The 25,041-nt window shown below is 37.3% G+C and overlaps 1 protein-coding gene across 1 annotated transcript in view; it reads right to left on the minus strand.

Annotated features, from left to right (window-relative positions):
• The window catches only part of camk1da (calcium/calmodulin dependent protein kinase IDa), a 143,692-nt gene that overhangs the window by 79,361 nt on the left and 39,290 nt on the right, over positions 1–25,041 (minus strand). The window contains exon 2 of the mRNA XM_088923673.1: positions 3,201–3,332. Coding sequence (XP_088779799.1) covers positions 3,201–3,332 — 132 coding nt within the window. The remainder of the gene's footprint in view (positions 1–3,200; positions 3,333–25,041) is intronic.

Raw genomic sequence — 25,041 nt, forward strand, 5'->3', positions numbered from 1 at the left:
TTTTTCTATTAGATCTTTTGAGGGCTTCAGTTAAAGTTGAAGATTAAAGAAGGTGGTCCCAAATAAATAGTAAATCTTGTGAGTTTCCAAAAGCAGCATTGTTTTAGCACAAATTTGTAGGACCCTGGATTACATAAAGAATGTAGAGCACTTCCAATTAGTGCTGGGCGATAATTCGATAACGATAATTATCGCGATATAATTTTCCTCTATATAATTTTAACAAAAGTTTGATAAATGTTCGATATATATGTTTATGCTTTGCGCATGATATGTGCGTGCGTGTTGCAGACCGGGCAGCTAACGTGGTGTTGTTTACCCACACGGTGGTGGCTGACAGGATTGTAGTTAGAGTGGAGAAATGAGCGACACTAAAGCAAATGTAGTGCTGCCAACGACCAGCTCGAAGGACGATGACATCGTCAACAGAAAAGGTCATTCAACTTCGGTAATTCGGAGATATTTTGGCTTTTTACAATCAGACATAAAACGGAGCACTTAAAACTTTGCAGTCTGTCTGAGCCATCTTCTACGTGTGTTTTATCACACTGCAGTATTTAATTTTTCTATTAAGATATTTATTTTGTAAATTTTACTCATGCATATTTTGACATAAAAAAGACTTGAATACTCTTTACCTCAGATTAACTTAATGTTTCTGCTGTTTGGCAAGTGTTTGTTGTGTTCTTAAAATAAAGAGTTGTTTAATTTACCAATTAACTGTCTGGTTTCTTCAACTTTCACTCAGGAGAAAAAATCTGCCTTTAAACTTGAAAGAAATAAAGATTCGACATTTATCGTGATAATTATCGATATCGACTGATATGAAAATTTTTATCGTGATTATGTTTTTGGCCATATCGCCCAGCCCTACTTCCAATGCTCTATTAATGTCCAGACAGTGCGATGCTATGAAAGCACTACTTTACCCTTTTGTGTTTCTAAACTGTTTGTTGTTGTTTTTTTGTTGTACTTTCTGTGCCTTCCACAACAATCGTAATGTTCTAAAATCTCATACAATTCTTGAAAGTTATGAATTGTATGGACATTTCACTGAGACTATTATATCTGTACCTTCGAGGCTTATTATTCTATTAGTTGTTTCCTACAATTCTTCTATCACTTTACTTTTCAAAGATGCTTTGTTCGTCCCTGATGGATTAAAGTGTCAGTCTAACATATCAATGTGATCCAAGTGAGGTTATAGATTTCAAAACAAGACCTGTTAAAAAGATACTCAGCCTTCAAAAGCGTTTCTATTGTGATACAAAACAAAATAAAATTCTTATAAAATAACTAAAAACCAGCTCTCTAAAAGAATGGCTAACAGAATGTCTGTCTCCCTTTAATGTCTTAACAAGCCTGTGTTACAATTGTATTGAACATGAAAACATATCACTTATATTTGCAATAAATTCATAAATAAATAAAGTTAATATCACCATCCTTTCTTTAGAAGATGCACTGACATTTCACTGAACACATACCTAACATGAGTAAATTCATCATACCTATTAACACGAACAACAGGGATGATCAACAGGGTGTCTACTGTGAAAGTCACAATCTAGTAGCATGTGGTCACTGTTGGAAGCAGTACAAGCTGTAGAGCTGTGACTCATGCTTTGCACCTGGCTGCAGATCCTGTCTTGTGGGATTCTGTCCCATTTCTCTCATAGAGCCTTGAGAGCATGCGTCATGCGTCATGCCACACGCTGTCCCAGTTCATGCCACAAATGTTCAATGGGGCTGAGGCCTGGCAATTAAGTTCTTTAATGTGACAATTATTAAGAATGTGACCGGCCACATTCTTATCTTGCAATAGAACTGTTGTTCCACAAGCAGCAGGGAGATGTGCACTGTCCTGCTGGAATGTCCTCCCACCAGGACGAGCCTACAGGAAGGACAGCAAGCGAGGCCCCAGGACTTGATCAATGTTGCACCATCTAATCAGATTTCCATTCATTACAACAAGCCAGGATCCCAAGCGAGGAGACCAGATCATCACATCTTAGACCTCCCCATCAAAATAATGTTTCATTCAATTAAGTTCAATTTAGTTCTGCACATCTGCACCACACTTATCTGATTTCCAAAATCTTGATTTATCAACTTGATTGAATTACCTCATCACCTGTGCCCAATCAATTCTCTCACTAATATGCTTTTTTTGCAGCTGTTAAAGTCACTCAAGTCCATCACACTGAATCACAAATGATGAATTAATGAAAAAGACACACAAAATGTAATCAGTATCCATATACTTTGTTATTCTAAAGACATACTGTACACACAAAGTTTCTTTTGATGCTTAGCAGGCATATAATAAAGAATTCATATTTTCCAGAAGGCTGTCTGTTACAGATGACAGTTGTAGTTTCTTGTTGGCTGGAGAAACAGTGAGCTCGCTGCTCAGGTGCAAGTTCCCAGCCACTAAAACTGCTGACAAAGCAGCCCGCTGCTCTGAAATCAGTTTAGTCTTCAGATGAGTAGTGAAAACTACTTGTTCTTCATTCTTGTATACAGAGCTATTTCCCATTCATTTTGGTGTTTCTATACAGAAAATCAAAGATTACTCTTTCTTCTAAGCTCAGCCTGCCTTTAACACTCTAGAGTCTAGACAAAGTGACTGGAGTCCTTCTACTGTATGTGAACACCATTACCTTAAACACCATTGGTCTCAATCTCTGCATATAGGCCAAAAGCAATTTTCAGCATATGCATATTTTACCTATAATAATATCAGAATTATGCAGCTTTACTATTTTCCAAAGGTACTACAGAGAACCATTTTATTCCACATAATGACAAAAGCACATCTTGCTCGAAAAGGTGAACAAGAAAATATAGCAAATCATGCTTCCATTAAAAGGACACAACTAACATCCTGAAATATACTGTAAAGATATTTCCACTAAAAAGGACTCATTACAAATTACTATAATAAAATAAGGCATTTAGGCTAACAATTACTACAGTACTGCAGCTTTCACTGCTGCTTCAATTACTTTGTGTTTAGAGGAAATATTTGTGAAAGCAAGAATATGGATTATGGATTACTTTGTGTTAAACTCGACCGTGTTAGCCAAAACGAAACAAAATTTAAACACGCAATGTTTAAGCATGCTGAATTTTGAAAGAGCTTCATTACAATCCTAAGATAGCACAATGATGAAATCCTAAACGCATCCAGTACTTACTTTCTAAGAACGGCAATTTCATTCTCGATGCTGCTTTCTTTGCCCTTCAGCGCTTTCTTTGGGATGCACTTGACGGCAAACATCTTTCCAGTTGCCTTTTCCTCAGCCAGCACAACTTCAGAAAATGCTCCACTGAAAGACAACAAAATATTGCCATTAATTCACTTTTTTCAGACACCTAAAAAGGAAAATAGCAGCTCAGACCCAAGTAAAAAAATCAATAAGCATCTCTGATTCCTAAGACACATCTATGAGTGCGGCTCCAAAGGAAATGGATATGTTTAGTGGCTCCAGAATTGAATGTTTCTCACTGTATATAGGGAATTTCCTTTCTAGAACCTGATACTACTGAATAATCCATTCACCCGTTTTCTAACAGCTTTATCCAATACAGGGTTGCAAGGGAGACAGAGCCTATCCCGGGCGCAATGGGGAGTACAGAGCCATCGCAGGCCCACACAGACATGCAATTTCCCCTGGGCAAATTAACCTACCAGTATGATTTTGGACTGGAAGGGAAACAACCAAAAACACAGGGAGAACATACAAACTCCACACAGACAGCGCCCCAGGCCTGAAACTGAACCCAGGGCTCCAAAGCTGCAAGGCAGCAATGCTAACCACTGCACCAACCTGCCATCCCTTTGTAACACGTTTACAATAATTAAAGAATGTTACATCACATAAAAAGTCGATTCAATTCCCTTAGGACCACATTTTGTCAGTAGTTAGTATTTTATGAAATATTTTTCCCTCTTTTCTGGTGTTCTCCCTTAGGATACTTATTTGATTAACAAGAGCCCTGCATGTCAGAGCTGGAGAGAAGTGCCGGGAATGAGGATTAACCAGTCTCGAATTCAACCCCTCTGGCTGGATCAATCACTTGAAAAGTGCAAATCTAGCACTGCTCAAGTGCTACTTTAAACTGACAGCCATGAATCTGTAATTCACAGGTGCTTGCCAGTATTCAGATTTTCTCATTACCAATGCATGTCACTGAATGCACTACTCATAAGCTCGCTTAATTACTGTTATGCGTACCCATAAAGATAAAGCAATTAAAAACAATGCAAGTAATACATCTATAAACAGAAATTAAATAAGAAAAAAACAGTAGAGCACTTTAGGTCTCCAGGCAAAGAAATAGTAATAGAGAATTATAAAAAAGTTTAAGCAACAAACTTTGCCATTTTAAAGGTACAAGTATCTATGTATTATAGGTTTGCCTTTCTGTAGATGAAAAGACTTATTTATTGCTTTGATGAAGGAACAAAGAAAATTCAAATGAAAATGCATATTTTGTTCATCTATTCACATCATCTTTAAAACTCCTTCAGAAGATTTTTTTTCTGTTTTTTCAGTTGCCATTAATTCAATTCAATCTACAGACTAACTACTAATATCACAACACTGCGCCTTTATGATCATCACTTTTCAAGATTTTTGAGTATATATAGAAACATTTTTAAGCATATTACCATGCATAAGCCATTTTTTGTCTTGGTAAAGAAAAAAAGATTATACAAACTAGATCTAAATTCAAGTCCTTTATTTTCTGAACAGGTTTCTTAAATTACAGATATCATCTGATCCAAAATTCCAACCGCCTAGACCCTGTTAAAATCACAGACATTTTTACATCACACAACTACATAAAGGACTATTTAAATCCAAAACATTCCAGACTTCCCTGAGGTCCTACTCACTTACAGGCTCCATTAATATTAGTAGTTACATGAATAGTTAATATTTTAAGATTTGCATCTCATTTTAAATGACCTCCATGGTAAAATCAGTTTGATGACAAATCATTAGATTAATAATCACACTTGCTGTGTGAGGGAGAATTGTGATCAATTATAAATATGATATATTTATTTTTCAAGTTGACTTAAGACAAAAATACTTTAGTTATTAGTAAAAACATAGTGGAAATTAAAGGATTAAGACGATATAATAGACTTACTTAATGTATAATGGTGTTATATTCATATTTTCTCCATGTGTGATGGATGTAACTGAATCTAAAAGCTTCTTCCTTTGTGTAAAAAGTGCAACTGTGCTGTTCTCTCCAAGCACATATGGCAGAAACAATGACAGAAAAAGAATATGTGATGATCTCATTTAATCAAATTCATCGCTGTTGCAAACGAGGAATGTAATGTTTCCATGTCAAAAGCATTTGGCAGTGTGGTATTGTGCTGTTTAATGTCATATTCAAGACTATTTACATAACAAAGCATACAAAGGGAGGGAAAAAAAAAACAAATTGCAAGTTCTGTTCCTTTGCAGGTTTTTCAAATTTGACAGTAACCCAGCATTTTCATATTTCCAGTCCTTAAACACAGAGTGCTTTTTCCTTTTGTTAAATGAATCCACTTTTAAACAGCATTGAGGAGAAGTAAAGCACACAAAAGGAAGTAATCAATTTGCATGACTGCTTATTTATAGCCTACATCTTTTCTTGATTTAACCAGGTGATTATTTGCAGAGTGAATAACTACAATTACTGGAAAATGCTACCAATTTTCAAAACAAATACTGGGAACAACCACTGCCACAAGTAAAAATCTGCACATAGTCTGCATCTGAGGGCTACTTCATGCCTTATTATTGGATAATCTGAGAATATAACAAACCTGCCATGTTTGATATATGAAAAAAAGATATATTGCACCTGGAATTCTGACGTCCCCAAGACACAGAAAGCAAGGGATTTTACATAATTAAAATAAAAGCTTTGCTGTGTTGCTATTTTCACAAGTATGAACTTTGGAATTGCCAGACTGAGAAACTACTAGTAAATAACAGAAAATCTATAGGCATTATGTTATGCAATAAGATACAAGATACATCAAACTAGTTCACAAGTATTACAGATACAGCCTAAAATAGATCTCCAAAAATGTATTGTACCAGGATGGAAATTAAGAACTTGGGTTATTCCAATTCGTTTCTCATGAATGCATTGATATCATGCAATGATAAAAATTACATTAAGGACCTTACAGTCTGAGATCTCCGTGCTGTCAGTACTGTTAGCGTTCTCCACCAGTATAAGCTTCAAAAATACCTCCCTTTAAACCTCTTTACTTGCACTTGTCAGGCACCAGACAATTTCATTTTTTTAAAAATGTACTGTACAATATGACAAAAAATAAAAAAACAAGGGCTGAAATATTTTGTAACTGAAATCAAGTGCCTTTTAGTCTTGTCCAAATAGAAAAAAGTTAAATTATTAATTAAAAATGACAATCAAGCCAGTATAATAAGTACATCTTATTTGTGGGTGATCAAACAGTATAATTATGAGCTAAAACTCTTCTTTGCACAATGAATTCTATTAGTAACAGTGAAATTGTTATATAAATGTCGATTTAACTTAATGTCAGTGGCTTATTAGGTTCCAAGCGAAGTGTTCTCTCCAGCCCACGTTTATAAATCAGAACAAGGGCCAAAGTTTGGGTGCTGGGTTCTCTCTCTCATATTCTTCCTTGCTAATTGCCTTTCAGATATTCAAAATAACCATTTGCTGATGCTGGTAAAAGCAGACCTTCTGCACCATCTGTCACAAACATTAAAGCTTTTTTTTAAAATAAAAATTGTTTCGTCAATGTGTGCCTGTTGCTATGCTACCGTGTTTTTCTGCTAATGAATGAAATTCAGTTTGCAACATGATCTTCCTTAAGTGATACACCTCGGTGGGGAGAATTGTCATGTGTTTTTTCTTTTCTTTAATCTTTTCAGTTAATTTTCAGGCTTTTTTTCATTTATGTTGAACAATTTTATTGAGAGATGAATCTTTCTGCCAAAATACCAAAGTATCTCTTAATTCTGAAGTCTTTTAGCAAATCATAATATACTCATACAGTAGATACTGTATGTATGCATTAAAAAGGGATTAGAGGCAATGTTTCTCCACACATGACAGACAGCATCTATGGATGGTATGACTCAAGTGGCAGCCAACCATTCAATAAAAAACAACATTAAGATAAATCTACATGCAGAGGTTAACCTGGGCAACCGCTTCCTTTTGGCTGACTGAATGTTTTCATTCTGAAACGCAGTGCTCTCGTTTAGAAATTACACCACAGTCAATAACTGGCTGCCTGGAGCTTTTGTAATTGCCTTGTCAAAAAAAAATGTGAGACCGGAGAGACAAATGGACCAAATTGCTTCCCAAACCATTACAGCATCTGCAGTCCTTTAGGGCTTAAATTCAAACTTTCTTGTAGAAATTCACAGGAAAACTCCCACTCAACTATCCTGGAGAATTACTGATAAAAAGTAATCCTGACACATTAAAATCTCAAACTTTTTGCTAACCTTACATTGTCGAATGGCTAGCGGCCATATCACCCTGCAGCTCTCAACTGGCAGCCCACTGAAGCTCAGCTCAGTTGAGCCTGGTCAGTACCTGGATGGGAGACCTCCTGGGAAGCTATGGTTGCTGCTGGAAGTGGTGTTAGTGGGACCAGCTGGGGTCGCCCACCCTGCGGTCTGTGTGGGTCCTAATGGCCCAGTATAATGGCAGGGACACTATACTGTAGTGGGCGCCGCCTTTTGGATGAGACGTTAAACCGAGGTCCTGGCTCTTAGTGTTCATTAAATATCCCCGGGCATTTCTTGATAAGAGTAGGGAGTTATACTGGTGTCCGGGCCAAATTCACCCCTTTGGCCTTTACCGTGGCCTCCAAATTGTCCCCATGTATGATTGGCTTGCACTTGCCCTGTGATGGACTGGCACCCTGTCCAGGGTGTACCCTGCCTTGCACTCGTTACTTGCCAGGTAGGCTCCGGCTTCCCGTGACAACGTATGGTATAAAGTGGTTTGGCAAATGTCATGTCATTGTCAAATTAAGGAAAAAAGAATTTCTGGCATTTTGTCATATTATTTCAGAACCATTTTCAATAACCTTTTGCAAGTCTTTTAAATTAGGACCACTGGCTTTATGTCCTCTTTATAATGTTTTTTTTTTCACCATTGTAGCTCTCAGAGATTTGCACTGTAGCTACACTTGCTTAATATAAACCAGCCCTCAAATATCTGTTGAAAATGGTGCATTGGCCAGATTGTCTGGGAATATTGCAAACCACATGTCCATTTAAATGCTCTATTAGTTTTTATAGGACAACAACAATCCCTTCAGGGACAATGTATTTATTCTTCATACAGCTCTGTAGCTGGGGACCACATGGGATATGTATGTACAGCCTATATTTGGCAGTACTGTAGTGACTTGCCAAACTAATAGGAGCAATTCTTTTCAGATCTGCAGAGTAGTCTGTGCTATAGTCATAGCTCTATTGTTTCACTGATGTTAACAAGTAAGCAATGATATTTACATGCAGTAAACAGTGTAGTACATTTAATACAGTCTATGCAAAATAAGAAACTAAACTATCAGAATTCATCAAGTGATGTGCTAAACATACAGTATACAGCATAATTATTATTCAAGAACTGAACTGGAATTAAAAAGAAGTTAAAAAAGAACAAAGGAATTCATTTAACAAAAAAAAGACTGAATTATATGTTGGAAAATGTTTATGAATCCCAAAATGGAATGTAAAATTATTTACAGTACCTGAGCCTAAATATTCTTCCTCTGAATTTCAAAACTTAACATTGAGCTAAGAAGAAAAGTCATTCCTGCTGAAGTTAATTTTATTAGGGTTACCAGACGTCCCAGTTTAACTGGGATTGTCCCAGTTTTTAGAGTTATCTTTCGTGTCCCAGTCAGAAACTGTAGGAGAATGAAATTGTCCCAGTTTTGATGTACTGAATCAATAATAATTCCAAATACAAAAAGGAACGTACTGGTAAAACAGCGCAACTGTAGTAAACTAAGGTGTAGCAAGGAGGGGTTTTTGAATATGCTGTCTTTCTTGCTGGAAAGAAAGGGGAAAACCAGTAAAAATGTATCTGCTGGGGGAACTCCCTCCACTCACACCCCTAGGGGGAGACACATATCTAGAAGGTAGACCCTCACCTCTGGAAATCTAGTCACCTTGCTTATGATAGAACATGTACTGTTGTCAAGAGGAAAAAATAATATAAGAAGATGTACAACTCAATCATAAGAGGGGAGGGGATATTATTCGCAAGCAAAGCCAAACTGACAGATGGTGTTAATACAGAACTGCTCCAATGTTTGGGAATTATGAATGTATGGCAAAGGGGTCAGTTGCATTAACAGTAGGCTAACCCTTTGCCTTCAGGACAGAGAATAAAAAAAACGTTGATTCATGAAATGAACTGCTCAGCTTAATTAATTGGATGCCTTGTGGTGTAGCTTTAGACAGTAAGGAAAGCTTAAAGCTTGAATGGTCTCAGCTGGGCTAACTCTAATTTGCTGTTGTACCCCCCTGGATATGACTGGAACTAGTGTTTATGGCCAAAAATACCCAGGCTTAACCTTGTTAAAATAAAGGAATAAACATCTCAATCTTAGAGCCTCTGTCTCATTTCAAGCTGCAGTTCATAGATAAGGTAGCTGACTTTATAAAATTACATACTGTAAGTGAATGAAAATATACTTTTACAGAAGAGCTGTCTGGGAAAATTAATTTTCTTAGTTATATTGATTTATTCTGTTGAACATTTCTTCAGTCCTTTTAATAACAAAGAATTCCACTGATTTCAGAAGAACCATTCCGAGCAATGCTTAACGAGTAAAAAATGGATTAGTGTTGGCTATTTCAAATCAGAATTCAGATATAGAAAAAGATATAGAGAAACAGTCTACTTAGTCCATTGGTGAATATGGATTGTATAAGAAAACTAATTAAACCCCAAAGTTATATCACTTTGCACTATATGTGCTGATGTGATATATATCTGCAAAGTTATTTAATAACTCACTAGTTAATCTAGTTCTATTATTTATAAGTTTTTCAGGTATAGTATTAATAAGGTGAAATTAACATTATTAATTTATTTAAAAATACACTCTTTGAGAGGAATATATAATGCATTTTTCAAGTTTTGTTTTTTTGTAAACACAAAGGCATGCATTCTTGATTTACTGTCAGTTAAATTCACAATTGACATATTTATGAAAGCCATTTAATCATTTAAAAGTCATTAGATAGATATTGTGAAATTTCCATGTAGGACTCAAAAACTTCTAAAGAAATCTTTTAGGAGTGATTATGTTCAATCTGATGGCTGGAATTGCTGTTATTATCTCTTTACTTCAAGATAAAACCTTTTCTCCCATTTCAGAAAGGTTATTAACTACACAGAACACATTTTAGGTGTCCTAAATGATTTTAAATACTTTTATGATGTGTAATCCAATACTTTAGAAAAATGATGACTCGGTTCCTAGAAACAATCCATATGAAATAAACCAGGGCGTTTTCATCCTCGATAGCAGAAGCTGTTAACTCTGGCGAAGTATGTTCAAAAGCTGTTGTCTATGGGTTACTTTAGTACATTGTGTATTTTGCACCTCTATAGTGGGCTTGTTTCACATCCTGCAAACAATTAAATCCTGATTGTCAGTTAAGCTTTTGCAGTTATTAAATCCCTCAATAATACCCTATACAATGCGGCCACACAACCTTAACCTTAACCTTTATTTGCTTTCTTTCACTTGAGAGAGCTTGTATAAACAGTCGCTAGATTGTTAAAAAAGTTGCAGACTTGTTGATAGCGAAGCTTTTGAAATAACTACCAGAAGATACTTGCCTATTTAGGCGAACAAAATTACATATTTATGAGGTCTGCGGTACATACACACAAACATCAATCCCTTTTCAGACAGACCTCTCCTAGTGAGGGTAGATATGAAAAATAAACACAATAATATCATTTTCATTTCATCTGAAAGCACTATGTGGCACTTGCATAACAAACTGCGATACTGTATATGAAATGTAAAATCCTGTAAATGAAAAAAAACAATATTGTTTAGCTATAATACACAAGCAGAAACTCAAGTGCTTCAGAATTTCACAAACAACACAAAAACGATCACATCCATGGTGAGTCACTGTGGACAACTGTTGGATGGCAACATGAATGAGCCATGGGATGAGTGGAAAACGGGCCAAAAGAATCCGAAGAATCCGAAGACAACTGGCAACAATAAAGCATTTAAAAACTGAGAACAGGAGGCACCTCTTTGTCTAAAGCATTGTGGGAGTATGGAGCTACCTATCTGGCCACGCTATTGAAGCTGATACACTGGCTTCTTTATAGATATGGTTGAAGAGGTTCTACTGATCAATTAGCTACAAAATACCAAATGGATTAGGCTGTATTAACTCCTCTGGTTTGTAACTGTTGCTACGGTAAGTGCTTAGAAACTGCACTAAACGCTTTGAAAGTTTTGAAACTCTAGATAAGGCATTTCTCTTTTGGAAAATAAGGTAGGTAAGGTCCCCTTTTAAGGGCCACCACTTTTCTCAACCATCCAGCATTGGAGGTGGAGGTGATATGGTCAGCATCACACTCCGGCCGGCCTGTTACCCCCAGAAGGATTAACCCCCAGTACTCATTTGGAAAGCAGGATGAGTGGACCTGGGAGCTGTCTGGGAGGAATTAGAGCAAGCTACATCACTTGCCCCTCCCTGGGATTGAACCTGGGACCTTCTGGTCAGGAGCTAGACACCCTTGCCATCTGAGCTACCACAGCAAATTTTGGATAATAAGACAGAATTAAATCTGGGTACCTCACTTTGAAGTGAAAATCAATGGAAAGGCACCATATCTACCACAAGAGTAGTTAACTGCTAGAAAGCAGTCACCCAAATTGTTTAATAAATTGAAAAAATACAAGGAGAAAAAATAACTTTATAGCAGCTGTTGTGCACAGAAGGGCTTCATCCTAGGAAAAGACAAAGTTTTATATTAAATAGAATTAGCACAGAAGGGGCACTTAATTTAAATAAATTTCTAGCGTCTGATTGTATCTTACCAATAAAAGGTCCCATCACACACCCATAAAAAGGTCAGCAATACTAAATCAAGGAATTGCAGATCAAATAAACTGTATTTCTGTTATAAGCAAGGTTATGGAAAGGTTATATACCAAGGGGATACTGAACAGATTTAGAAAAGATAAGACTTGCTTTACTAACTTTTTAGAGTTCTCTGGAAAAGCAACAGCAGTAAAGAATACAAAGCACAAGACATTTAGAAGTTTTCTGATTCCCTAAATTGAAGATTGCATAAGGATATTCATAAAAACTAATTCTTGCAGGATATGTTAAGTGCTGTGGGCTCAAATTCGGTCATATACTTAATGGAATACCACAGGGGTCAGTATTAGGACCACAGTTAATTTTAATTTATACATTGATCTATATTCTGGTAGCCAGTAAACTAAAAAACGTCAACTAAAAGTAAAAGCTCTGTGTGCAATGCTGTTACACTTAAGCAAATTACCCAAATTGTTCCAGTATATGCTGTATTAACAGGTCACTGGATCACTGTCAATGTGAATGTGTTTATCAAACAGTGTAGATGCTTCAAAGGAGAATCAAAAAGACTTCAACAAGATTCAAGGCTAGGTAAACACCTTGTTGATTTAATGGAGGCAAGTGGAGAATGATGCATTCAGGTAGATGTATTCAAATCAATAAATGTACGATGTGAAACAGAGTGCTTAAAGAGGTACTTGTGAGAATGACCGGTGTTTATGTTGATACATTTTAATCTTTGAGGTAAGTAAGAACTAAAAGGCGACAAGGGGACAAAGTTCTGGGCAACATTTGGTTAAACGGGTAGAATGTAGACTTTGGTCACCATGTTGCAAAAGAGATATTTCTCTTCTGCATTCAGCCCAATGAAGAATGACCAGATACATTCTCAGGCTCACAGTAATATTCTACCCTTTTTAGGCAGAGATGACGATGAGGGGACCTGAATTTGAAGTCCTCGATATAGTCAACACAAGAAGAAGAAGGTGTGGTCATTCCCTTCTGATGGAGAGACGCAGTGCCTAAAAAGAAGGAATGGTCATGCCTCGTTTCACCTTCTCCAACAGCACTCTATAATAATAATAATTGCTTACACTTATATAGCGCTTTTCTAGACATTCCACTCAAACCACTTTACAGGTAATGGGGACTCCCCTCCACCACCACCAATGTGCAGCATCCACCTGGATGATGCGACGGCAGCCATAGTGCGCCAGAACACTCACCACACATCAGCTATCAGTGGGGAGGAGAGCAGAGTAATGTAGCCAATTCATAGATGGGGATTATTAGGAGGCCATGATTGGTAAGGGCCAATGGGAAATTTGGCCAGGACGCCGGGGTTACACCCCTACTCTTTTCGAGAAACGCCCTGGGATTTGTAATGACCACAGAGAGTCAGGACCTCGGTTTTACGTCTCATCCGAAGGAGGGCACCTGTTTACAGTATAGTGTCCCCGTCACTATACTGGGGCATTAGGACCCACATGGACTGCAGGGTGAGCGCCCCCTGCTGGCCCCACTAACACCTCTTCTAGAAGCAACCTTAGTTTTTCTCAGGAGGTCTTCCATCCAGGTACTGACCAGGCTCACACCTGCTTAGCTTCAGTGGGCTGCCAGTTGTTGCAGGGTGATATGGCTGCTGGCATACTCTAACTGCCTCACCATGCTGAGGCTTGCAGCAGACACTGTGTTCTCTCTCTGCACACCCCTTTATACAGGATCCTGGGTCCTGAGGATTCTTCAGTTAATGCCACTTTCACATGAAATGCCACAACGCTGCCTGAGCACCCTACTCCTCAGGGAGGTGCTGTCACCCCCTGATGGTTCCTACCTGGAACTGCACGAGGCCTTTTCTGCCACAATATCTATTTTGGTCTTGCACAAATCTTCATTATGTATAACAGGAGAAAACATCTAAAAATGTCCTTACTTACCATATGTCCAAATGCTGTTTTATTTTTAGCAACTGTGAAAAAAGGGGCCAAGGTGACATTAAAAAACAAGACATGTTCCAGGCTGGTCTGAAAGAGCACTTACGTTTTAGAATCTCATTTGCAAGAGTGTGGTTTATTCAACCATGCGTGGCAATCAACATTTTAATGAAGAAAAACAATAAAAAAAAAGAAAAACAGTCTGTATTATTACTTTAATAATTGTGTAGAATGTAATGTACTCTCAGTGCTCACAGATAACTGCCGGAAATTGCATGAGAATCAGACAATGTCTCTAAACTGTAAAACGAATCCCTTGAGTCACCATGACAGGATTGTGATGAACATTAAAATAAGTAGAAAATAAAATGACAGAAGGATGCCACTTATGTATCCAATTGCACTATGAAACTATGAAGTCCATAACAATGTGTACTTCAACTGATGTTAATAGTACCATGAACTACACATTCCTTTGAGAATGCTGTGAGTTTCTGACTTTAACTGCATTATAAATCTAATCTTTTTAATACCTTTTATAGTACACAGGAAAAATATTTCAACAGCTAATTAAGAAAGTCTTGAATATAATATTCTAAATGTGATGCCAACTTTTTTAGTTTTAATTAAATTCAAGCTTTATTATCCCCTGGGGGAAATTTGTTTTATGACAGTCCAATACAACAATACTAGGACAAACAAATATTACCAACAGAGAAGACGGTACAATAGTGTAACCATAGATGAGAGAAAAGATACTTTACATTGTTTTAGATGATATTGCAGTGGGGATTAAAGATTTCCTGAGTTACTTTATAACAAGCAGCTCTCAGATAGGATTAGTGAGTTCACACTGACGGGGGTGAAACACACACTCCATAATGCTCTTGGCCTCCTTTACAACATTTTGTTTGTAATGGATATTTAAGCTGATTTGATTTACCCTGTTTATATTGCTATTTATATTCACTAATTGTCCCAACCTACAGTATAGCAATTAACAGCACTGATTATTCCAAACCAGCAAGTGACTTAGTATGTTAAGAAACTTTCAACAAATGACTTGTAAAACAGTGTTAAAATAGTTCCAACTACCTTAAAATGGCTTAAAACAGAGTTTCATAAGAAAAAAAAAGTCCTAGTGGCACATTTCTTCAACAGTGCACAGAAGCATTAACATCCATCCATTTTCTAACTGTTTCACCCAATACAGAGCCACGGTGAAGCTATCCCAGCAAGCAATGGGCACAAGGTAGGATACACCATGAACAGTCCATCACGGGGCACAAATACACACTCACATCAGAGCCAATGTTCCCAGAAGCCGGCTGAGCTACCAGCATGTCTTTAGATTGTGGGAAGAAAGTGAAGCACCCAGAGGAAACTCACATGAACACAGAGAGAACATTCAAACGCCACATAGACAGCACTTCGGGTGTAAAATTGAACCCAGGACTCCACTCCACTGTGCTACTGTCTTGTCCTTGCATTAACATATAAGTTAATAATAATCAGTTTAGTTTTGTCCATGGAATATTCCATAACCATACAGTATGAGACAATAAAAACCTTCTTTACGTCATACATGGCTGATCTAATAATTCTGACTTGTCAGATGATAAGGCTCTAGTGTTTTTTCTACATCAGCTTTTCTAAAATAATTCACTTCCCAGTCACCTTTACCTAGGAGAGAGAGGAAGACAAGCTTATGGAAAGAAGAAGTGCTACGTGACATTGTGAAAGTGCATCAACAGTGACAGGAGTGTCTGATGCCCTTTCTCATCTTCAGAACCGTGCTAAATCATGCCATTTTCCACCATCTTTAGTGTGAGATCCCATTTTTGTGTTTTCGTATTGTTGTTTTCTGTGATTCTTATTTTCAAGGAACAAAAACTTTTTCATAACTAAATATTCCTGTCCACTTAATGAAAATCCATAGTGTCTAATTCCATGTGTTTTAGGTAACAAAATGAGTAAATGCTACCTGATTCTGCTTCGTTCTCTGAAGGATTATTTACGCTGTATGAAAATAACAATGCCCATAAAAGACAGGGCCCTGTGACAAAGGCTGCTGCACAGGATACTCTAAAACCAAGACAAGTCAGAGATGATGTTCTGCACGAGTGCTTCAGATATTCTGTAATTGTCAGAACAGGCAAATGACATTTTTCATTTTCATTTAAGCTCCAGTTTCAATGGAATTTAAACAGGTGCAAAACCAAATACAAAATAATGGCAAAAAACATATTGCAATGTCACCAAGACAGATCGCTGCTAGATTGTATGACGGTAGTATCAAGCTTCAACACCTACAGCAAAGATATTGATAGGCAATAAGAGGTGTCCACACTAGTGTTAAAATGCCTGTGAATGAAGAAGCAAGTGAAAAAATGTGAAAAGAAGCTCTGTAACTACTCTGGCAGTTCTTTCATTGTGTTTGTTCTTCTACTGCCATTCCTCTGAATAATATATCCAAATCACGATATGATATAATGCTGTTAAATTCATATGCCTTTTTGTTTATTCACTTCTTTTGTCTGTTACTGTACAGAAACTCCAACTGGGTCTATTCATTCAAAACCAGGTGTTTCTGGATTTATTACACTAGTTTCACAAGAACTACTGCTTATGCCCCATTTGCATTAAAACTAATGATGATTATTGCCCTTGAAGCAAACAATGTTTAACAAAAATAAACTTGTAGTTCATTGTATTCAGGAACCATACAAACTGATGTGTAATCTATTGCTTTGGTGTTCCTTACATAATTCCTGCTACTGTAGCACTGTATCTCAGGTAACCTTCATTAGAAACAGAAGAACAGAGAAGGAATCGACTTACCTTGAAAGAAGACATTTAAGAAAGGTATGGATCTGTCGGTTTATTTATAACACTATTATAGTTATCTTGTGCTTTGCATTTGTTGGACTTAATGTCATGTTGAACTTCAAAATGATCATCATCTTGTCATACATACATAATTAAACTTTGGAAAGGAAATAAAAAGTAAAATATTCAAGTCCTAATTGCAAATGCGGACTGTAGGCTTTCTCTAATTTTAAAATATCTTGTGATATTACTGTTATTGTTTGTTTTTATTGACATTTTCTTTATTCAAATAATGAATGTGTAATTAGCTGAGGAAAAATATAGGCTTGTAGGCCTATGACATTACAAGCCCAATTTTCCATAATACAATACTGTGTCTCATTTTAAATAAAATAAACGAGACGTAGTATTAATTTGAACTGTCAAAATGTAAAGAAAATTAAACAAAACTTAATGGAAATTTGTTAATCTTGAATGGAATACAAACTAAGGTTCTTTACCTCTTTTTTTAGAATGATGAATTTTACAGCTAAGAAAGCTAAGAAAAATGCATATTGTATGCATTAAGTGCTACTGGTTAACTGTGCATGAGATATAAAGAAATGAATAGTACTGAAAATTCAGTACTATATGCACATACACCATATGCATCAACATTACAACAAGCATAATTACAATGTACTCTGGTCATTGCCAATGCTTTAGTATTTTAGAATCAAGGCAAACTTACACAGCGGTAGACAAGAAGACATTTCACTGCTGATTAAACAGACAGTATCTGTGTCACACTGCCTTCTTCAGTGAGAGCAGCGCTGGCAAAAAGGCACCAACACCAAAATGGTCTAATGGCAAGTCTAACAGGACAAGCGCCGATTCCCTTCCCAAAATCCAGATGCAACACTGTTTATACAGTATATAGAATACCATATCTTCTAAAACATGTTGTAACAATAATAACAAAGACAAAAATACAAAACACTGCCATAAAGTACAGCACAAGCTTCTGTACTGTTGGGACCTAGCACAACCTTCTGTTTTGCCATCCAACTCTTTTCTCTTCCACTCCAAACAACACCATCTTTTTACCCTATACCTCTACCTTCTCCCACAAGAAGAAACCACTTGGGTACGAGTATATTTAACAATTGGCATGTATTTTTGTAAAAGTGGACATATGATAATAGGGGACCGCATTCTAATCTATTACAATCCATACACCTAATTGTTTTGATGCATCAATTTACCAAATCTCTAAAGGCAAGAGAACGCACTACTGGGCCTGCGAAGTGATTCAATCAGTAAAGGCTGTGGCTCGAGCCCAGGTTGAGTTTTGTGACCCTGGCTCCAAGCATGGATCATGCCAATTGTTAAGCTTGACTAGGATTCCCCAAGTGGTGGTGTGCCATTGGCTAAGTGCTGTTGAGGGTGAGGTGGGATTAGTGGCTCTGGATCTCTCGTAATGAACCCTATAGCCTCTCGTGCACTGGCAGGAATGTAGGGCTGCTGAAGAGGGGCCTGCCTCTGCTTCGATCGGCGCTGCACCTCTGATGTGGAGCTGTATCGCTTTTGAAACATCAAAAGACGAGTGCATAGCAGCTGTGAGCTGAGATGTGAAAAGCACACAAACGGCTATTCGAAATCAGCAAATCTACATTAATCAACAACACAAACAAAGAAATTGCTCCTGAAGTTTCAGAAACCTCTGCACAGTGTTATACTGGAAACTTAAACAGGTGTACACACTTTCTGCATAGGCTTAGTTAAAAAAATCTGTGGTAAAGGGAGTGTGCAGTTTGTACAAGATGTACGTGTAAGTTATATGTTTGTTTCATACTTTTAACAAGTGTACAACTTCACTGCTGCACTTGGGCAAGTTATTTACTTTCTAAGACTACCTTATTTTATTACTTTTGGCACGAAACGTATTAAGCAAAGGAATGGATATTACGTTATGCTGTTATTAGTTTAAAGACCTGCACTACTTTATATGAAACATCCCTCAGGCAGCTGCTTAGAAAATCCACTTTCAGGGCAAAAGCTTGGATCTATCCTGTGTGAACATTTAAGAAGATGCTGCTTTGCACAGACACCACGTCCAATTACACAGGAGCTGACTATGCACTAGGCTTGCAATCAAGCTCTGAATGAGAAATATTACTCCCATACCATTCCCATAATGCTCTTCCAGATTTTGTTGTTAAATATTGAAGAAAACTGGGAATGGGTAGTTAAGCATCAGGGTTACTTTGAACACTCAAGATGTTATAAGACGCACAGAAATTCCTTATATCCTCATAAAATAATATGAAGGGAAATTAAACGAAAGTATCCACGTTATGTTACATAAACCATGGGAATATTATGAGTCCTCTGCACACCACGTACAAACAATATGTAAACATGACTCCATAGAAGAGTCTGGATCCTTAGGAAAGGGTTAAACAAAATAGTTTTAGTTAGCTGTAAACATGAATGTGTAGAGATACAAAGAAGTCACAATGCAGTTCAGCGAAGGGTTGAAATGACTTTTAATTTGTGATGAAAATTTCCAGAGAATTTCCCATTTCCAGAGAAAACCAAAGGTGACACACATAAGATGTATCGCCCCTGGTGCTCTGAATTGAAGAAGTTCTGTAGGAAGTTTTACAGCCTGAGTACAGCTCTGGTTCCTCTCTGCTATTACCATGAATGGGCGTTTAGAAGTAACCACTGCATACGCATTAGAACAATACAAAATACTTCCACACATAGAACAATGGCTATTTCTGATAATGCTATCCCTGCCTTTCAGTTATTTCTGAAATGTCACATACAACAGATGTCTGTTATTTAAAACGCAATCAGGTCTGGGTCAGGAATGAATGAAGGTCAGGTCTGATTCTACAACAGAAAACTGCTGTTAAGATAAAATCTCAACAAAAAATGATTATATAACTATTTACATCTAGTTCTTTATTGATTGTTAATTGATCACATTCTAACACTGAGTACGTCTATTTTTTTTAAATATATTAATAATCCCATCCTTTGTAGTCCATTATTCTTCATGCAAAGATTTGTTGAGAATGAGTTTTATGTGCAGGAAATAAGAACAACCTATAACCATAGAATGGGAAACAAAAAGCTTCAAGAAGGAGCACATGAGAAAGCCTTAGGTGTTTATGATGATGTTGACACATCACTTGTGCCTTCTGGGGAATGCACAGCAATATAAAAGACAAAGAAGGTGTTAATATTTAAGACTAAAACAAACTTTAAATTGAAGGATGTTGTTGTGATTATTAAATTGTACAGTGCACTAGTAAGACCAACACACAACATGCTCTGGAATTGATACAAAGAAAAGCAACCAGGCCTATATTATGATGGATTTAAGACCTCTTGTTTGTCTTGATTGTCTTGACCATAGAAGAATATGAGGTCTCCCTATTCAAATATTCAAAATCTTTAATGTGACAAACAAAGCCAACCCTGCAGATCTCTTCAAAATCTGCAGTGAAGCAGAACCAGAGGACACAAATGGAAACTCAGAGGAAATATTTTTTTTAAAAAGAGAATAGGAGACAATTAGCTACAAAACAAAAAACCTAGAGGGGCAAAATGGGCTTGTTTCGTTTGCAGCATTTCTCATATTTCTCTCATGTTTCTCATGCCAAATGGAGTCCTCTCCTTTGCAGACTTTCACATGTTTATATTGTATGAAAACTATCAAGATTGCTGTAAAATATCACCCCTACTCTGGCAATTACAGCACACAATGCAACTAGCACAGAAGTGATTTTTCAGAGCCACCCTAATGTGCTTTAGGAGCAAGATGCATGAAAAAATCATATATTTAGAAAACTTTCAAAACTTGACTCCAAAGTGTGAAAATATACTTGGCATTACAGGACAAAGAAAAAATTGAAGAATTTTCAATATAACTGTCAATAATTGTTTTTTTTTTCATTTTGATATGCAACCTTCAAGATACAATCATTACTGAGTGATAGTGTTTAGGAATGGAATTTATTTCAGACACTATTGTGTTATCTTTATAGCAGGCAGGATACACCCTGGACAAGATGCCAGTCCATTGCAGGGCACACACAGACACAAACACACTCACATCATGGCCAATTTACAGAAGCCAATTAAGCTACCAGTTTTTCCTTGGACTATGGAAGGAAACCAGAAAACCCAAAGTAAACCCACACAAACATGGGGAGAATACACAAATGCCACACAGACAGCACCAAGGTCCAGAGTTGAACTCAGGGCCCCAGCACTGCAGGACAGCAATGCTAACCATTGCTCCGCTGTGCCACCAATCAAAATCAAACATCAAAAAATATCTAAACAATACAAGTACAGTATAAAATCGGATGCAATATGTTTATATGATTCTTGTTCAGCTTCAGTAAAATTAGCTATAAATGATTCATTAACATTTTCCCCAGGGAAATGTTCCAAGGTATTGCAGATCAGGCACAGGTAGTGGACAGAAAATGGAAGCACCACTGCAAAGTCACTAATTAGGGATCGGTCACGCCCCCCCGTAATCAGAAACATGCCTCCTCCAATTCCCACGAAAGCCGGCATAGAAACTAATTATCCAATCACACCCCTCGATCACCATCACAGAATACTTAAGGGTTCCTTACCACCACCAAGATGCTCAGTATTGGGTATCCCAGTGGAGCTCCTAGTTAACGTCCTCGCGTCTACGTGATTGCTGTTCGACTCTTGAATCTCTGGCTTCCCGACCCGTGCTTCCCTTTGACTACGATTCCGGATTCTACAATTTGGCTAAGTACACCCGGCTCTCTCTCAAACCCCATGCTTGATATTAAACCTGCTACCGCATAGGGTCCAGTTTTATATCAATTTTCAGCCATCGTGCCATTACAGGATCTGAGCCAGCACTTCTGGCTAGTACAGCCTGTATAGGTTCTGGCACAGAGTCTGCCAGCATCTGGAACTCTGCAGGAGGGATGTAATATCATTCATCCATGAGAAAGTCAATCAACTCCCACCTGGAGGATGGAGGTGGAAAATGCTGTCTCAGGCATGACTGATTCTTGATTGGGTTCAGATGTAGTGGCTGAACCATAACATATGGATGACCTCAGTGTTGTCAAAGAATTGGGTTGGGGTATTGTCTAAATGTGGTCTGTGGATGGGGCTTTGTCATCCTGGAAGACACCACTCGGCAGTATAAAGAAATACTGCAACATGAGGTGAAGATGATAACTCGGCATCATTAAGTAGCAATGAGTACTGATCCTGCTTTCTAAGGGAATGATTGCATCCCAAACCACGACAGCAAATTGTGCTCCATAACATTATGGTACCACCAGAACCCTTCACGGTTAGAACCAAACAAGATTTTTTTTTCGTGGCATCCGTTTGTCAAGAACATGGTAAAGGATGATTCATCTGATCATATCACATTTATCTGCTGCTCAGTAGTCCACTGCCTGTCTGTTTTTCACCATTGTACTTGCAAAGATGTATTGCCTGGTGTGATGAGCAGTTTGTGTACTGCAACCCAACTATGGTGTCCCACTCTGTGGAGTTCCCATCCATTTTTTATTAAACTGGCTGTTCATGCCTCAGGTTATAATTTGCAATCAATTGATCTGCCATTGATTGCTTGTTTTGCCCCGCACTTCGAATTAGCATCATGCACAAATATGACATTGCAGGAGTGTGTGTTTCTGCCCGCTGTTGCCATTTGCAGATAATGCCTTTCCTTTTTGAGTTCCATGCTGACATCATCTTAGACACCACTGCTACTGAAACATCAGCAAAATGACCTGTCTTGATCACTGAATCTCCTGCTAAATGTGTTTCCGCAATCTCCCACCTTTCAAAGTCACCGAGATCTCCTCTTGCTGCCACACTAGCCATAGTCACAGGCAACACAGACTCTCCGGCATTTTTATATGACCCATTTTATGCACCCTTGCTTTCAATATACAGTTCTTTTGTCTCTCATTTACCCCGGTCTTTTCATTTTTTTTGTCCACTACCAGTATGTAATGTCAATGAAGAGATCGATAGAGCAATATGTTTGTGATAAAAAAATAAAAATGATCAAGATAATGAAGATTCTAGTGAAACACCTACTGAACACTGAAGCACCTCATTTTAGATACATCATTTTATATCCCATAATTGTGCAGGTTTTCATTATCTACAGCTACATAGGTAAATGACATAAATATGCAAATTAACATGTCTAAAGTAGCATTTCTCAAGTATTGAGATTATATTAGACACCCGCTCTGTTCTCAAGTGTCACTTCCACTCTGATTTCCCCATGGTAAAATGTAGAGCAATGCAGAAGTGACACTTCAAAGATAGGTTGATGTCTTTCGGTAATATGCTACCTGATATTCTACAGTACAAACAGATTTATTAAATAATTCAAAATTGATCCCCAAAACATGCTGAAGGAGAAATATTTTTTAGGTGCTTGTAAAACCTGTGACAGGCTAAAGAGATATTTGCAGAGTTGACCTAAGGTATGCTAAAAATATAACAAATAAGTCACATATTGGACTGAAGAGTTTTAATACCTGGTATTACTAGATCTCCTCAAACTGCATCATTTGGCTTCAATATACAGTACCTCCTTTAAAGATTAATCCCAAATGATTATGAGTGGTTCTCAAATTGAATTAATCTCTACATGCTCTCTATTTAATAATTTATCTTCTCTAAAGATTATGCACATTGTTTTAATGCACAGGTCAATTGTTCAAGGTTAATAATTTTTAAACTGGATTCATTAATAAATGATTCATTAATTTATTAAAAATAATAGCATAATCACTGCAATTGTAAGACAATATTACTCATTTACTCTAGTAACTAACTGATATCTTTAGAAAAAAACTTTAAGAACATGGTAACAAGTACCTAACAGATCCAAAATGTAAAGAGACCATAAAGTTAACAACAGCTTAAAACAAGTTGAAATCTTTAAATTATTCAGTTTAAAAAACACAGTAGCAGACACCCACACGTACAAAATGACACCTGCATATATCTGTATATGTCACTGATCAGTGTTAGCTACCGTATATCACACTGATAAACCCTAAGGGCAAATAGCTGTCCATGGTTGCTAACCGCAATTCACATGCACAAAAAGATAGAAGGAGAAGTTTATGACATTTCTAGATCCTCTTGTATTGTGACTAAATAAATAGCTAATTATTATTCATACACAAAATTCATTGTGATTGCTGCTCTTTACTCCCACCCTAACTTAACTCGTTACACCCTAATGAGTAGGGGTGTAACCCCGGCGTCCTGGCCAAATTTCCCATTGGCCCTTACCATTCATGGCCTCCTAATAATCCCCATCTATGAACAGGCTTCATTACTCTGCTCTCCTCCCCACTGATAGCTGATGTGTGGTGAGCGTTCTGGTGCACTATGGCTGCCATCGCATCATCCAGGTGGATGCAGCACATCAGTGGTGGTGGAGGGGAGTCCCCAGTACCTGTAAAGCGCTTTGAGTGGAGTGTCCAGAAAAGCGCTATATAAGTGTAAGCAATTAATAATAATAATAATAATAATAATAATAATAATAATAATATTAACTTTGAAGGATGACCATTCTACTTATTTTAAGCTAAAAGCCAGTCAGTACTTATACAAGCCAGTCAATTTGTATAGGCATGTACATATGCAATACAGAGCTGCACCTTTGTTGCCAGGCTGTGGGTGTAAAAAAGTGCCTTCATCCTTAGCCTGTGGAGTTTAAAGTTCACCGATTCTCTTCACATGTGGTCCATTAACTCCACACTCGCTACAGTGCAGCAGAGACCCAAACCAGGAGAGAAAAGAACAACTCATAGGGCCCGAGCTACTGACCCTAGAGATGTGATGTGAACTTCAAATGAACTCAGGAGGAAAAACAGAAATTAAACCTGATGAGAGGAAAGCTCATGAACAAAATCCGCTTTAAAGAGCTTCTCATTACATTCAATTTACAGATCTTCACTCATGTCATTTACGACCCATTGCAGCACTCAAGGATGCCAGAAACAGCATAACAATTCCAATGACTGAAAACATACGGCATGCAGGAGATGGATAATGGTAAGTGATTGATAAAAAATGAAGGTGAATTTAGCATAACTTAATAA

The sequence above is a fragment of the Atractosteus spatula genome, chromosome 8 (assembly GCF_055471065.1).
Source record: "Atractosteus spatula isolate fAtrSpa1 chromosome 8, fAtrSpa1.hap1, whole genome shotgun sequence".
Classification (NCBI taxonomy): Eukaryota; Metazoa; Chordata; class Actinopteri; order Semionotiformes; family Lepisosteidae; genus Atractosteus; species Atractosteus spatula.